Here is a 13,961-nt window from a genome sequence, read left to right on the forward strand (position 1 = left end):
AGCCAAGTCTTGGTCAAAGTAATAAGACAGAGAGAATAAGAGCAGAGCAGGCCTTCCATACGTAACATGAGAAGAAAGAAAAAAAAAGACAGGCAGGGGGGTTAGGGGATAAGGTTGGAAGTATGATGGGTTGAATTAGTCAAGATGGGGTGAAAGTTGCCTTGCAGGGACAGGACTGGAATTGATGTCTTCGGATGAAAGGAGGAGAAGAGTATAGCAATGAGCAGAGGTGCAATGACAGTGAAGAACATAAGATGCTCTTAGGGAGACAGGTGAAGCCTGGATAAGAGTTAGAATTTGAAGCACAAAAGCATTAGATAGAGGAGGTAGAAAATGTAGAGAGTAGACTATGCTTGATTTGGTTTGTAGTAGGGAATAAAATTGTGGAGGGTAAGCATTAGAAAGAGGAAGAGTAGTGGTGCTATAGGATATAGGACTAAGGAAAAAATTCTGCTGGCCTGAGGTAGTCCTATGGCATGCATGGAGAGGTACTGGCTTTATGGCCTGCTTGTTGAAGGAGTATGGGGTGGCAAATGCCCAAGCCTCAGAGGCCTGAAGTGCTCTGTGTGTCTATAAATTGTTCTGCGAAGTGAAGAAATCAAAAGCTAGACTGATGCCTTGGAAGGATTTTATTAGATAATGAAAGTGCCCAACTCTGGCCAAAGTTTCGCCTTATAGCTGCATCAGGGGCTCTACAAAAAATATATCAAATTTATTACAAATACAAATAAAAGAACAACCCAAAAAATTATCTTAGCAGTATTGTTGGAGAACAGATAAGCTAAAGAACAGGGAAGATGTATTTAACATTACCTTTTCTATTATCTACATATAGATGCAAGGCTCGATGTCTTTTTCCAACTAGTATCTATTTAATTAAAAATAGAAAAAATCACAACAAAGTGCCTTATAAAATTCAAAAGCTTAAATGTATATGTCTATTGGTCTTTATTTGAACAGGATTTCACTCATAAAATATTATGGATTATGTAAAATTATTGATCATATAAAATTATTTAAAACTTAAAGGCTAGATTTTAAAAGCCCTGCGCGCCGGCGCACCTATTTTGCATAGGCCGCCGGCACGCGCAAAGCCCCGGGACTTCGTAAAATAGGTGGGAGGGGGCATGTCCGGGTGCGTGACCGGGGGTCAGGGGGTGGTCTGGGGCGGGTCTGGGGGTGTGGCAATGCCGTACATTAATTTTCCTCTTTATACTCTTTAGAATGACAGAATTTCTGGTGTTTACAAACAGCTACGTTTTTGATATAAAAAGGATTCTACTTTGGGATAATGCAAAAGATTTTTTAAGAGTGAAATTCTGCTCATATATCAATTTTCCTTCTTAATACTCTTTACAATGACAGAACCTCTGGTGTTTACAAACAGCTACATTTTTGATACAAAAGGATTCTGCAAGAGATTTCATTACATTCACTCCAAAGGTAAATCCACCTATTCTTTTAGGTTTTAAATAATTTTATATGATCAATAAAAGGCGAAACTTTGGCAAGGGTTGGGCACTTTCATTATCTAATAAAATCCTTCCAAGGCATCGGTCTAGCTTTTGATTTCTTCACTTCGTGGCTTTTCTAAACCGACTACCGTCCTGTTTCTTGGGTCCTTTCCTATAAATTGTTCTGCTCCATGTTAAGATAGTGTAGTCTTGTTTGGGAAAATAGAAGAAACAGAAAGGTGAGCAAATCTACTTAAGAAGAAAATGAATCTGAGGTGGGAGGGATTTAAAGTCCAAACTGCAAATGGATTAACAGAAACCTTGACCTTTTGTACTCTCTAGTCCTCGCTCCTAAAAAGTGCAGTCACTGCTGTACTGCCTGCTGGATGGACCATTTGGTCTTTTTCTGCTGTCACTATGATTATGCTTTCATTACAAGCTGTACTTTGTTTGTGGTTCAATTGGCCTCCGAGACATAACCCTTAGCTTGAGGCACCCAGTTCACTTCTATCTGCTCAATTTCTTTCTGTACTGAATAGTGTACAATGCTCTTGCAGTGTTATTTAAAAAAAACCCAAACATATTACAGGGCTTCAAAAGGGTTTATTTGCATACGTATGTAATAAATAGATTACAAAATAGGAATTACATTAGTTTTAAAATAATTTATAAACAGTTGTTGGCCACTGCAATATTCATGGTCGAGCTCCTAAAGTCTTACTTTAGATTTAACTCATAAGAAGCATTCTAGAATTGTTTTTCTTCATTTTGTTGGAAATTCTTAAAATAAATCTAGATAATTTCATGGTTAAATGCAAAACATTCAACTGTTAAAAATGAATCAGATACTGTGCAGCGTATCATCTTCTGAGAGGCATTTTGGTATTCAAATCCTAGTTTTGGAAGCAGGTCTTCACTCTCCAGTAAGTCAGGGATCAGGGCACTGGGCGGAGGATAACTGAAAGAGAAACACAGAGAGTAAGATTATTAAATAACTGTTTTCCTTAAACTGACTTATACTTGTAATTTATTATAGGCAACGGTTTCAATGAGGAAGTTCTCAGAAAAGAAGTTTGGTAGTGGTTAAGGAAGCAGATAACGTATATTGTTTACTATTTCAAAGGTTTTTATTTCTGGTGGATTTTATGCTTACTATTTTTCTTATGACCGACATAGTGTAACAGATAGGATCATCAAAGCTGTTATGGCCCTAGACATTGTATTTGAAAAGAAAAACAGGTTGTCTGATTTCTGTAACTGATGGAGCAAAAATGGTAAATAAAAATAGGGGCACAACCAGTATGCTTCCACTTCCTGTTTCCAGAAAAGAAGTCCTTCTTTGCCACACTCTGTTTACTGCCAGTTGTTCAGATTGAATAGGGAAAGGATAGCAGTGTCAAAAACAGGAAGTGGTCTGTTTGCTGCTAAGAAACCACTAGGGTATTGAGATACACTTGGTGAACTTGCAAAGCATTTACAAAAGCTATTAATTCAGGCATTTTATTCAACTTAATTTTAACTTTTCATTATTACAGAGTTTATAATTATTTATTTTTGTATATCAAAGGTTATCCTTTTTTATTTGCTAGTGCTTAATTCTGTAACATAAAAACATTGTGTTTGATTCCTGTAATTTATACTTTGACCTACATAAGCACAGTTGCTTACCTGTAACAGTTGTTCTCCAAGGACAGCAGGATGTTAGTCCTCACAGATGGGTGACATCATCAGATGGAGCCCTGTCATGGAACACTTTTGTCAAAGTTTATAGAACTTTGACTGGCACACTGAACATGCCCAGCATGCCACCAACCCTGTGGCCACATGGGGTTTCCCTTCAGTCTCGTTTTATAGCAAAAAGTACAAGCGAAATATAAAATAACAATGTAAGCGAACCCAACTCCGTGGGGTGGCGGGCAGGTTTCGTGAGGACTAACATCTTGCTGCCTGGGAGAACACCTGTTACAGGTAAGGAACTCTGCTTTCTCCCAGGACAAGCAGGATGGTAGTCCTCACGAAACCTGCCCACCACCCCATGGAGTTGGAGAGGGTCTGCTTGCCCACTGCAACACCAAGTCTATTTTTGTCAAAGGAGGCAAAGAGTTGGGTGGACTGCCTGTGGGCTGTGGTGTGCTCTAAATAAAAGGCGAGAGCACACTTGTAGTCTAAGGTATGCAGAGCCTGCTCACCTGGATGAGAGTGTGCTCTTGGGAAAAAGGTGGGCAACACGATAGACTGATTCAGGTGAAAGTCAGTCACCAACTTAGGCAGGAACTTAGGGTGAGTGTGCAGCACCACCCTGTCATGGAAGATCTTCATATTTATTTATTATTTATTAAAGGCTTTTATATACCGACTTTCTTGATACAAATCAAATCAACTCGGTTTACAATGAACTAAGCAGAAAATATAATTAACCAATCAACAAGAGATAAGGAGCATACAGTTACATTATAACAAGGATGCCTTAACTTGGAGTAAGAAATAAAGAAGGGGGTGAACGAAAAAGTAAATAAATAAATAAATACTATATACAAAAGAGGGGGGCAAGGAGCCAACCTCTTTAATAGATACTATGCATGAGAAATATGGAAAAAAAAATTTTACATAGGTGGGTGGTGGACAATTCTAGATCAGGCAATGGGGTTTGTAGTGGGGAAGGCTTGGCTGAACAGCCATGTCTTTAGTTTCTTTTTAAAAGTTGTTAGACAGGTCTCCAGTCTGAGGTCCGGAGGCATGGCGTTCCAAATGGAAGGGCCTGCGGATATTTTTATGAATGATTGTGAGAGATTTATGAAGGATCTGGAAGTTTACTGGGAGCCAGTGGAGATCTTTTAGAATGGGAGAGATATGCTCTCTCCGATTGGTATTTGTCAAAATTCTTGCCGCTGCATTTTGTAGCAACTGGAGAGGTTTGATAGTAGAGGCTGGAAGACCATGCAGAATGGAATTGCAATAGTCGATCTTAGAGAACAGAATGGCTTGGAGGACGGATCTGAAATCGTAATGGAATAGGAGCGGTTTGAGTTTTTTGAGTACAAGGTGGATAGGTTACTAGGGCTGCAGCTCACTGACTCTGCGAGCAGAAGTAACCGCTACTAGGAAGATGACCTTCCAGGTGAGGTGTTTGAACTCGCAGGGGCTCAAGTGGAGGCCGCATGAGCCATGCCAGCACTACATTGAGGTCCCAGGCCACAACAGGAGGATGCATGGAGGCTTCAGTGAAGTAAGCCCCTCATGAAGCGCCCCACGAAGGGCTGCAGCGAGTCTGGAGTGTTGCCCTCTCCCTGGTGGTAGGTGCTGATGGCACTCAGATGCACCCGGATTGAGGTAGTCTGAAGACCAGAGGTAGTCCAAAAGCCTAGGAGTGGGGTAAGTGGAAGGGTCAAGTGAAAGGGTCAAGACCCTCCTCCTTGCACCAGGATGAGAATCTCCTCCACTTTGCTTGGTAAGACTTCTGTGTAGAAGGCTTATGCAAAGCTACCAGGACTTGCGAGACATTATCTGAAAGGTTGAGGGACTGTAGTACTAGCCTTTCAACATCCTAGCTGTTAGGGACAACGTCCAGAGGTTCGGGTGGCGTAGCATGTCCAGATCCTGCGTGATGAGATCGGGTGAGGTGCCCAGGCGAATGGGCTCCTGGACAGACAGGTGGCAGAGTATCGGAAACCAGACCTGACGCGGCCAATGTGGGGCTATGAGGATCATGTAGCCTCTGTCCTGTTGCAGCTTCATGAGAGTCTTGCCTATTAGCGGAATCGGAGGGTATGTATACAGGAAACCTGCACTCCAGAAGTGGGCAAAGGCATCCACAGCTAGTCTCTGTCCTTCCCTGTGCCGGGAGCAGAAGTGGTCTACCTTGTGGTTCTGCGAGGATGCAAAGAGATCCACGTCCAGCTGACCCCACCGGTGGAAGATCATGTCTGCCACCGAGGGGTTTAGGGACCACTCGTGGGGGTGAAATGTCCAACTGAGGTGGTCTGCCACCACATTCTCAGTTCCTGCCAGGTAGATGGCCTGCAGGAGCATGAACCATGACAGGGCCCAGGCCGAAATCTGCGCCGCCTCTTGGCAGAGGAGATAAGAGCCTGTGCACGTACCACATGGTCACTTGGTTGTCCATCTGGATCAAGATGACCTTGTTGGACAGGCAGTCCTGGAATGCGTAGTGTGCATACCTTTTCACCCAGAGTTCCAGGAAGTTTATCTGGCAGCTCGTCTTAGCTTTCGACCACATCCCTTGCGGGTGGAAGCCGTTGACATGGGCCCCCCAGCCTAGGTTGGAGGTATCTGTGGTCAAGATCACCTGAGCAGCCGGGAACTGAAAAGGAAGTCCCTTGCTTAGGTTGGATTCCTGCGCCCACCAGGCAAGGGAGAGCTGGAGTGGTTAGGTTATCTGGACCAGTGCAGAGAGTTCTTGAGAGGCTTGGTACTACTGAGACCACAGGGTCCATTGCGTGACCCTCATGGCCAGGCGGGTAATTGAGGTGACGTGCACTGACGATGCCATGTGACCCTGCATCTTCAGGAGGAGGCGGGCCAAGGGCATCCACCGGTGATAGATGGACCTGGCCAGTCCGGCCAGGGTGGCTATGCGTTCATTGGGAAGGAACACCTTGGCTATTGTGGTGTCCAGATCTGCCCTGATGAAGTTGAGTCACTGGGACGGAGTCAGCTGGGATTTTGGGTAGTTTACGTGGAACCCAGTGATTGAAGGTGGCTCAATGTCACGTGCAAGGACTGAAGGGCTCCCACTTTTGAAGAACTCTTAATGCGCCAATCGTCCAGATATGGGAACACATGCACCCCGTTCCGGCGCAAATGTGCTCCCACCACTGCCAGGCACTTTGTGAAGACTCGGGGTGCAGAGGCCAGTCCAAAGGGGAGATCCCTGTATTGGAAGTGCTGGTGGCCTACTACAAAGCACAGATATTTGCGATGAGGTGGAAAAATGGCAATGTGCATGTAAGTCTCCTGTAGATTCAGAGAGCAGAGCCATTCCCCATGATGCAGAAGCAGAAGTAGGGTTCCCAAGTATGCCATTTTGAACCGCTCTCTGCAGAGAAATCTGTTTAAGGTCTTTTGAGAGATTTCCTGCTCTACTGTGCTTTCAGTGTATTCTAAAAAAGTTTATTAGTCCTGAAAAAGATGACCTCCTTATCCTATAAGATGGATATGATCTGCTCTAATTAAGCAAAGTCTAGGCTACTTTTGAACAAAGTTTTTGACAATATTGTTTCTATGAAACTAATGGTATATTCATTGTTTGTTATGTTTATTGTTGGTAATGTATATAATTTATTACATTGTGTATGTTTTTACTGTGACTCGCCTAGACCTTTTTGTGATAGGCAAATAATGTTGAGATTACTTACCTGATAATCTCCTTTTCCTTAGTGTAGACAGATGGACTCAGAACAAGCGGGTATAGTGTGCTCGTGCTAGCAGTTGGAGACGGATCTGACGTCAGCACGGGTACATATACCCCCACAGGAAGTGAAGCAACTCAGTAATCTTCCTTGCAAAAGCTGTTATGGATATATGTGTACTGACGATCAATGAATTAGTGAAACAGGATTCCCCTGACCGATTGATAGTAGCTGGAGACCACCAGCGCTTCCAACCGGAAGGCGTTGACACCTGGTAGAGTGGACGCTCTTATGTAAGAAAATGACATGGCGTACCTTGAATCGGTGAAACCCATGTACACCGGCAGCTGGGCGGGATGCTGAGTCCATCTGTCTACACTAAGGAAAAGGAGATTATCAGGTAAGTAATCTCAACATTTCCTAGCGTGTAGCCAGATGGACTCAGAACAAGTGGGATGTACAAAAGCTTTACTCCCGGACTGGGCGGAAGGCTGCTTGAGGACCGCATAGGACTGCCCTCGCAAATGCTGTGTCCTCCCTGGCCTGAACATCCAGATGGTAAAATCTGGAAAAGGTATGGAGGGAGGACCATGTCGCCGCCTTACATATTTCTGCGGGCGACAGCATCCTAGATTCTGCCCATGATGCTGCTTGCGCTCTGGTGGAATGAGCCTTGACCTGTAGAGGTGGTGACTTCCCAGCCTCTACGTAGGCCGCTCTGATAACTTCTTTGATCCAGCAGGCTATGGTGGGCCGAGAGGCCGCTTCCCCTTGCTTCTTCCCGCTGTGAAGGACGAACAGATGGTCCGTCTTTCGTACTGCTTCTGTCTTTTCCAGGTATCTGGGTAGCAATCTGCCGATGTCGAGATGGCGTAGCAAACGCCCTTCTTCTGATTTCTTCAAACCTGCCGTGGTTGGCAAAGATATGGTTTGATTGAGGTGAAATTGTGAGACTACTTTAGGTAAGAAAGAGGGAACCGTGCGAAGATGGATAGCCTCCGAAGTGATTCTCAGAAAGGGATCACGGCAGGATAGTGCTTGTAGCTCTGAGATGCGGCGTGTGGAACACACTGCCAGCAAGAACATCATCTTCAAAGTTAGCGAACGGAGAGACAGGCCCCGAAGGGGTCTGAAGGTGGATCCTGCGAGAAAATCCAAAATTATGTTGAGGTTCCACAGGGACACTGGCCACTTCAGTGGCGGATGAATGTGCTGGACTCCTTTCAGGAAGCGGGAAACATCTGGGTGCGTGGCAATGGACTTGCCATCCCTCCTGGGACCGTAGCAAGACAGCGCAGCCACCTGAACCTTGATGGAGCTTAGGGAGAGACCCTTCTGAAGCCCCTCCTGCAGGAAATCCAGAACAATAGGGATTGTGGTCGCATGTGGATTGGTGCCATGAGTGTTGCACCAGGCCTCAAATACTCTCCAGATCCTTATGTAGGTGAGGGATGTGGAAAACTTGCGAGCTCGGAGGAGTGTATCTATCACCGGCTCCGAGTAACCTCTTTTCTTCAGTCTAGCCCTCTCAATGGCCAGTCCGTAAGAGAGAATTGAGCCGGATCCTCGTGGAGGATGGGACCTTGACGAAGCAGGTCCCGGAGAGGAGGCAGGGGAAGGGGCTCCCCCGTCAGTAGTCTTCTCATGTCCGCGTACCAGGGTCTTCTTGGCCAGTCTGGTGCTACTAGAAGAACTAGGCCGCTGTGCCTCTGAATCTTGTGTATAAGGGCGCCCAGCAGGGGCCACAGCGGAAAGGCGTATAGCAGAGTCCCTGGAGGCCATGGCTGAACCAGGGCGTCGATCCTGTGAGAGAACGGATCTCGCTTGCGGCTGAAGTATCTGGGTACTTGAGCATTGGACCTGTCCACTAATAGGTCCATGTCCGGAGTCCCCCACTGATCCACAATCATCTGGAAGGCTGTGGGGGACAGCTGCCATTCTCTCGGATTTAGGTTTTCCCTGCTGAGGAAATCTGCCGCGGTGTTGTCCCTTCCGACAATGTGGACGGCGGAGATGTCCTGGAGATTCGCCTCTGCCCAAGCCATCAGCGGGGCTATCTCTAGGGACACCTGTTGGCTTCTGGTTCCGCCCTGTCGGTTGATGTATGCCACCGTGGTGGTGTTGTCGGACATCACTCTGACTGCTCTGCTCCTCAGTCTGTGGGCAAATCGCAGGCATGCTAATCGGACTGCCCGTGCCTCTAGACGGTTGATGTTCCACCCCGACTCTTCTCTGTTCCATCGCCCTTAGGCGGTGAGCTCTTCGCAGTGTGCTCCCCATCCGCTCAGGCTGGCATCTGTGGTGAGCAGAGTCCACGTGGAGGAGGACATCTTCGACCCCCTGCTCGTGTGGTTGGACTGCAACCACCACCGTAGCTGGGTCCGCAGTCTGGCTGGTAGAGGTAGATGCACGGAGTAATTCCGGAAGCGTGGGCTCCATCGAGAAAGGAGGGAGCGTTGTAGTGGTCTCATATGGGCCCGCGCCCAGGGTATCACTTCCAGGGTGGATGCCATGAGACCGAGAACCTGCAGATAGTCCCAAGCTATGGGCCGGCTGGCTGCCATCAAGGACCGTAGACGCGTCTGGAGTTTTAACCTTCTCTTGGTAGTGAGGCTGACTTAGTCTGCCTGGGTGTCGAACTGGACTCCCAGGTATTCTAGTGATTGGGAAGGCTGTAGGCAGCTCTTGTTTAGGTTGACTACCCATCCCAGGCTTTCCAGCAGGGAGATCAGTCTGTTGGTTGCCCGATGGCTCTCCTCTCGGGATTTCGCCCGAATCAGCCAATCGTCTAGGTAGGGATGGACAAGGATTCCTTCCCTTCTGAGCGCCGCTGCCACCGCTACGATCACCTTGGTGAAGGTCCGCGGCGCCCTAGCTAACCCGAAGGGCAAAGCCCGGAATTGGAAGTGTCGTCCCAGAACCTTGAAGCGTAGGTAGCGCTGATGGTCCCGATGGATTGGGATATGCAGGTAGGCTTCTGACAAGTCTAAGGCCGTGAGGAATTCCCCTGGCTGTACTGCGGTCTTGACTGAGCGCAGAGTTTCCATGCGAAACCTCGGGACCCTTAAGTATCGGTTGACTGACTTGAGGTCCAATACGGGCCGGAAAGTGCCCTCTTTCTTGGGTACCATGAAATAAATGGAATAGTGCCCAGAATCCATTTCCCATGCAGGTACTGGGATTATGGCTTTCAAGGACAGAAGCCTCGCCAGGGTAGTTTCCAATGCTGCCTTCTTGTGGATTGGACACGGAGATTCCACAAACCTGTCCGGAGGGATGTGATGGAAGTCCAGATAATACCCCTCTCGGATGATGGCGAGGACCCACTGGTCCGACGTAATCTCGACCCATCTGGGGTAGAAGAGGGTTAACCTGCCCCCTATGGCTTCGTCCCCCGGATGGATCGGCGGATTCTCATTGTGGGGTGCGGCCGGGACCCGAACCCGAGCCGGCTCCCCTCTTGTGCTGCTTGGTCCGAAAGGACTGGTTCCTGGCCTGAGGACGAGGTGCCTGGTAGCGACTCCTATAGGGAGTGAAGCGTTGGGAGCTTCTACCTCTGGAGGGCCTCGGAAAGGTGCGCTGGTTCCTCTTGGACCTGTCTTCTGGCAGTCGAGGTACTGGAGAGGCACCCCTTGTGCTGGCCAGTTTATCTAGGTCGCTGCCGAACAGAAGAGACCCCTTGAATGGCATTCTAGTGAGACGTGTCTTAGAAGGAGCGTCGGCTGACCAGTCCCATATCCAGAGCTGCTTCCTGGCTGCTACTGAGGATGAGACCCCCTTGGCTGTCGTACGGACTAGGTCGGAGGCGGCATCCGTAAGGAACGAGAGAGCTGACTCCATGTCTGCTGCCGGCGCATTGTTCCTTACCTGTGACAAACAGGAACGCGTTACCACTGTGCAGCAGGTTGCGATTCGCACAGACAGAGCTGCCACCTCAAAGGTTTGCTTCAGGATGGCGTCCAGGCGTCGGTCATGAGCCTCCTTGAGGGCCACCCCCCCCTCCACTGGAATGGTAGTGCGCTTGACCACTGCGCTAACCAAGGCGTCCACTTTAGGGCACGCCAGCATATCCTTGATTGCCGGGTCCAGGGGGTACATGCCGGACAGGGCCCGACCCCCTTTGAATGAGGCCTCCAGCGCATTCCACTCCAAATCGATCAGCTGTTGTGCCGCTTGCAGGAAGGGGAAATGGCGGGCTGTGGGACGAAGACCCTCCAGCAGGGGGTTCTGCGTGGATGCCTCCATGGTACTGGGGCCTGGAATAGCCAACTCCGTCAGGCACTGAGAAACCAGGTCGGAGAGATCTTCCTTGGGAAAGAACCGCCTCATAGTTTGGTATGGCTCTATCCCTGAGGGAAGTTCCCCCTCCTCGGGGGGTTCGGACTCGTCCTCCGAGACATCAGGGTCCGCATGAGCCGGACTGCCCGGAGGCGGGTGCCCGCGATAAGGGCAAGAAGGTCCAGAAGCAGGGTCAGCTGAAGCGGCAGCAGGGCCTGGACGGGAAGCTGACTGCATCTGTACAAAGGCATGGATTCCCTTAAATAAGTCCACCCAGGAAATGGAAGCGGTTTCTAGCCGTCGGGGTACCAAGTCCCCCGGAATTCCTGGCTGTTCAGGACGGCCCCGCTAGATCCGGGGTGGCCCCTGGGGAACTGTCTGTAAACCTCGGTTGAGACTGGTCCTGGCCCGAGGCTCCCACGGCCTCCTCACATTGGGCACAAAGGGAGTCTGGTTCCTCGCTCTGCGTGGCTCTAAGCTGGCACGCTGAGCAGAGGCCGAGAGCTTTCACGCCGGAACCAGGAGGTGCTGCCTCTGGGGACGCCGGGGCATTTAAATGTTCCATCGCGTCTTGCGAAAGCAGAGCGCCGGCGCTTATGCTGCCAATAATATGCGCTCAACAATAATATGCGGTCAGCAATAAGCGCTCAATAATATACAATATGCGCTCAATAATATGCGGTCAGCAATATGCGCTCAATAATATACAATATGCGCTCAATAATATACAATTTGCGCTCAATAATATGCGCTCAATATACAATATGCGCTCAATAATATGCAGTCAGCAATATGCGCTCAATAATATACAATATGCGTTCAATAATATACAATATGCGCTCAATAATATGCGGTCAGCAATATGCGCTCAATAATATACAATATGCGCTCAATAGTATGTGGTCAGCAATATGCGCTCAATAATATACAATATGCGCTCAATAATATGCGCTCAATATACAATATGCGCTCAATAATATGCGGTCAGCAATATGCGGTCAATAATATACAATATGCGCTCAATAATATGCCGTGTTGTGCCCCCATCAACAGGTGCCTAACATGGGCGCTCAATACCTGAACAAGGCAGACAAAATGGCGACCCCCATGGCGTGCCACATGCAGGCCATGCCGCCGATCCTTGTACCTCGGAGACCAAAAAAGTAAGAGATGTACGCCTTACCTGATCCTCGGCGCTTCCTGGCTGTAACCCGGGCGGTCTCCGGCTGTGGGGGGATAGGGGAAAATACCTTCACCGCCGTGCTTGAGGAAATGCACCCGCTGCCTCTAAGCCGCCGAACTCGTCTCGCTCGGGGCTAAGTCCACGCCGGGACTGAGGCGCCTCTCAGCCATGCCCGAGCCCTTCTCGCTCGGGGGCTAGATCCCTGCAGCGATTCGGCCACCGGACCGAGGCGTAGACCTCCGAGGGATCGCGGAAATCACCTCGGAAAACTCAACTGGGGGAGGGACCCGAGGGTATCACCGCAGGAGTGCGGGGCTCGTCTTCTGAGAAATTTGTAAAGTAGAAAGTAGAAAATAGAAAGTAGATTTGGAAAACACGCTCAGCGAGCGTGCAGGCGCTCCAAACTGCTTTGGAGACGGAAATTACTGAGTTGCTTCACTTCCTGTGGGGGTATATGTACCCGTGCTGACGTCAGATCCGTCTCCAACTGCTAGCACGAGCACACTATACCCACTTGTTCTGAGTCCATCTGGCTACACGCTAGGAAATACATTTTAATAAAATGAAATGAAAATGAATTTGAAGAGATTGAGGATGGGGCCGAGGCAGTCTGTTCTCTTTGGAAAGAGAAAATACCAGGAGTTGAACCCTCGTCCCAGCTGAGCCCGGGGAACCGATTCCACAGCTCTGGTCTGTAGCAGAAGTGAGAGTTCTAACTTGAAGGTCAGTGCATGTTCTATGAGGCTTCACGCCGGAGAAGGTGGGGAGTCTGGAGAAACACTGAGGAGATTCAGGCAGTTACCTCATGCTACGATGGATAATACCCATCGGTCGGTGGTAATTTGGGACCAGTTGTTCCTGAATAGACAGAGATGACCCCCCACAGGTGGGTTGGATGGTGCGGGCAAAGGGGATAGGTTTCTGCTCTCTATGTGCCACTCAAAAGTCAGCTGCAAGGCTAGGCGGGGGGGGGGGGGCGGGGGGCTGGCTGAGCCCTGGGTGCTCTTTGTTGGCGAGGGTGGCCTCTTTGGGTGGACAGAGATGTACGAGCACGGGTGGCCGGAGGATAGTATCTCCATTGCCTGTAAAACTTTTATGGTATTCCTACATGGCCATCTATGGGTCGCCAAAGAGGGATCAGAGGTGGTAGTAGAAAACTGACATAGAGTCTCATGGTGGTCCCTAAGTTGGGCCACTGCGTCCCAGATTTTGTCCCCAAACAGGATTTCTCCTGTACAGGGGAGGTCAGCCAGTTTGTTTTGAACCTCCGGGTGAAGGTTGGAGGCTTTTAGCCAAGTCCAGCATCTGACACTGCCTGCTGCTGAGTCCCTTGATGCTGTCTCAAAGACATCATAGGACGCTCTCACCTCTTGTTTCCTGGCTTCCAGTCTTTTCTGGAGATGGAGTCTAGGCCCTCCTGAAATTGTTGTGGTAGGGTCTCAGTGAATTCCTGGACCTATTTCCAGAGGTTCCGGTTGTACTGGTTCATGTACAACTGGTATGCCGCTATATGAGCAATAAGCATGGATCCCTGGAAAACCCTTCGACCCAGAGTGTCTAAGGCTCTATGGTCCTTTCCTGGAGGGGCAGAGGAGTGAGAGCGGGTCCTCTTGGCCATTTTCTGGGCTGATTTGACTATCACGGACTGGTGTGGCAACTGCTCTTCTGAAAGCCTAG

General features: G+C 48.8%; 1 protein-coding gene across 6 annotated transcripts in view; it reads right to left on the reverse strand.

Moving 5' to 3' along the window:
* Positions 1-2,037: 2,037 nt before the first annotated feature.
* The window catches only part of SDCCAG8 (serologically defined colon cancer antigen 8), a 694,410-nt gene continuing 682,486 nt past the window's right edge, over positions 2,038-13,961 (reverse strand). For 3 of the 6 annotated variants that reach the window (XM_029593982.1, XM_029593980.1, XM_029593981.1), the window contains exon 20: positions 2,294-2,412. Coding sequence is in view for 2 of the 6 variants with exons in the window: in XM_029593983.1 (XP_029449843.1) it covers positions 2,247-2,412 (166 nt within the window). In the remaining 4 variants the exon portion in view is untranslated. Of the gene's footprint in view, positions 2,413-13,961 lie in introns of all 6 variants that reach the window. The other 3 variants (XM_029593983.1, XM_029593984.1, XR_003855449.1) reach the window with 3 other exon arrangements.

This window comes from Rhinatrema bivittatum, chromosome 3 (genome assembly GCF_901001135.1).
Source record: "Rhinatrema bivittatum chromosome 3, aRhiBiv1.1, whole genome shotgun sequence".
Classification (NCBI taxonomy): Eukaryota; Metazoa; Chordata; class Amphibia; order Gymnophiona; family Rhinatrematidae; genus Rhinatrema; species Rhinatrema bivittatum.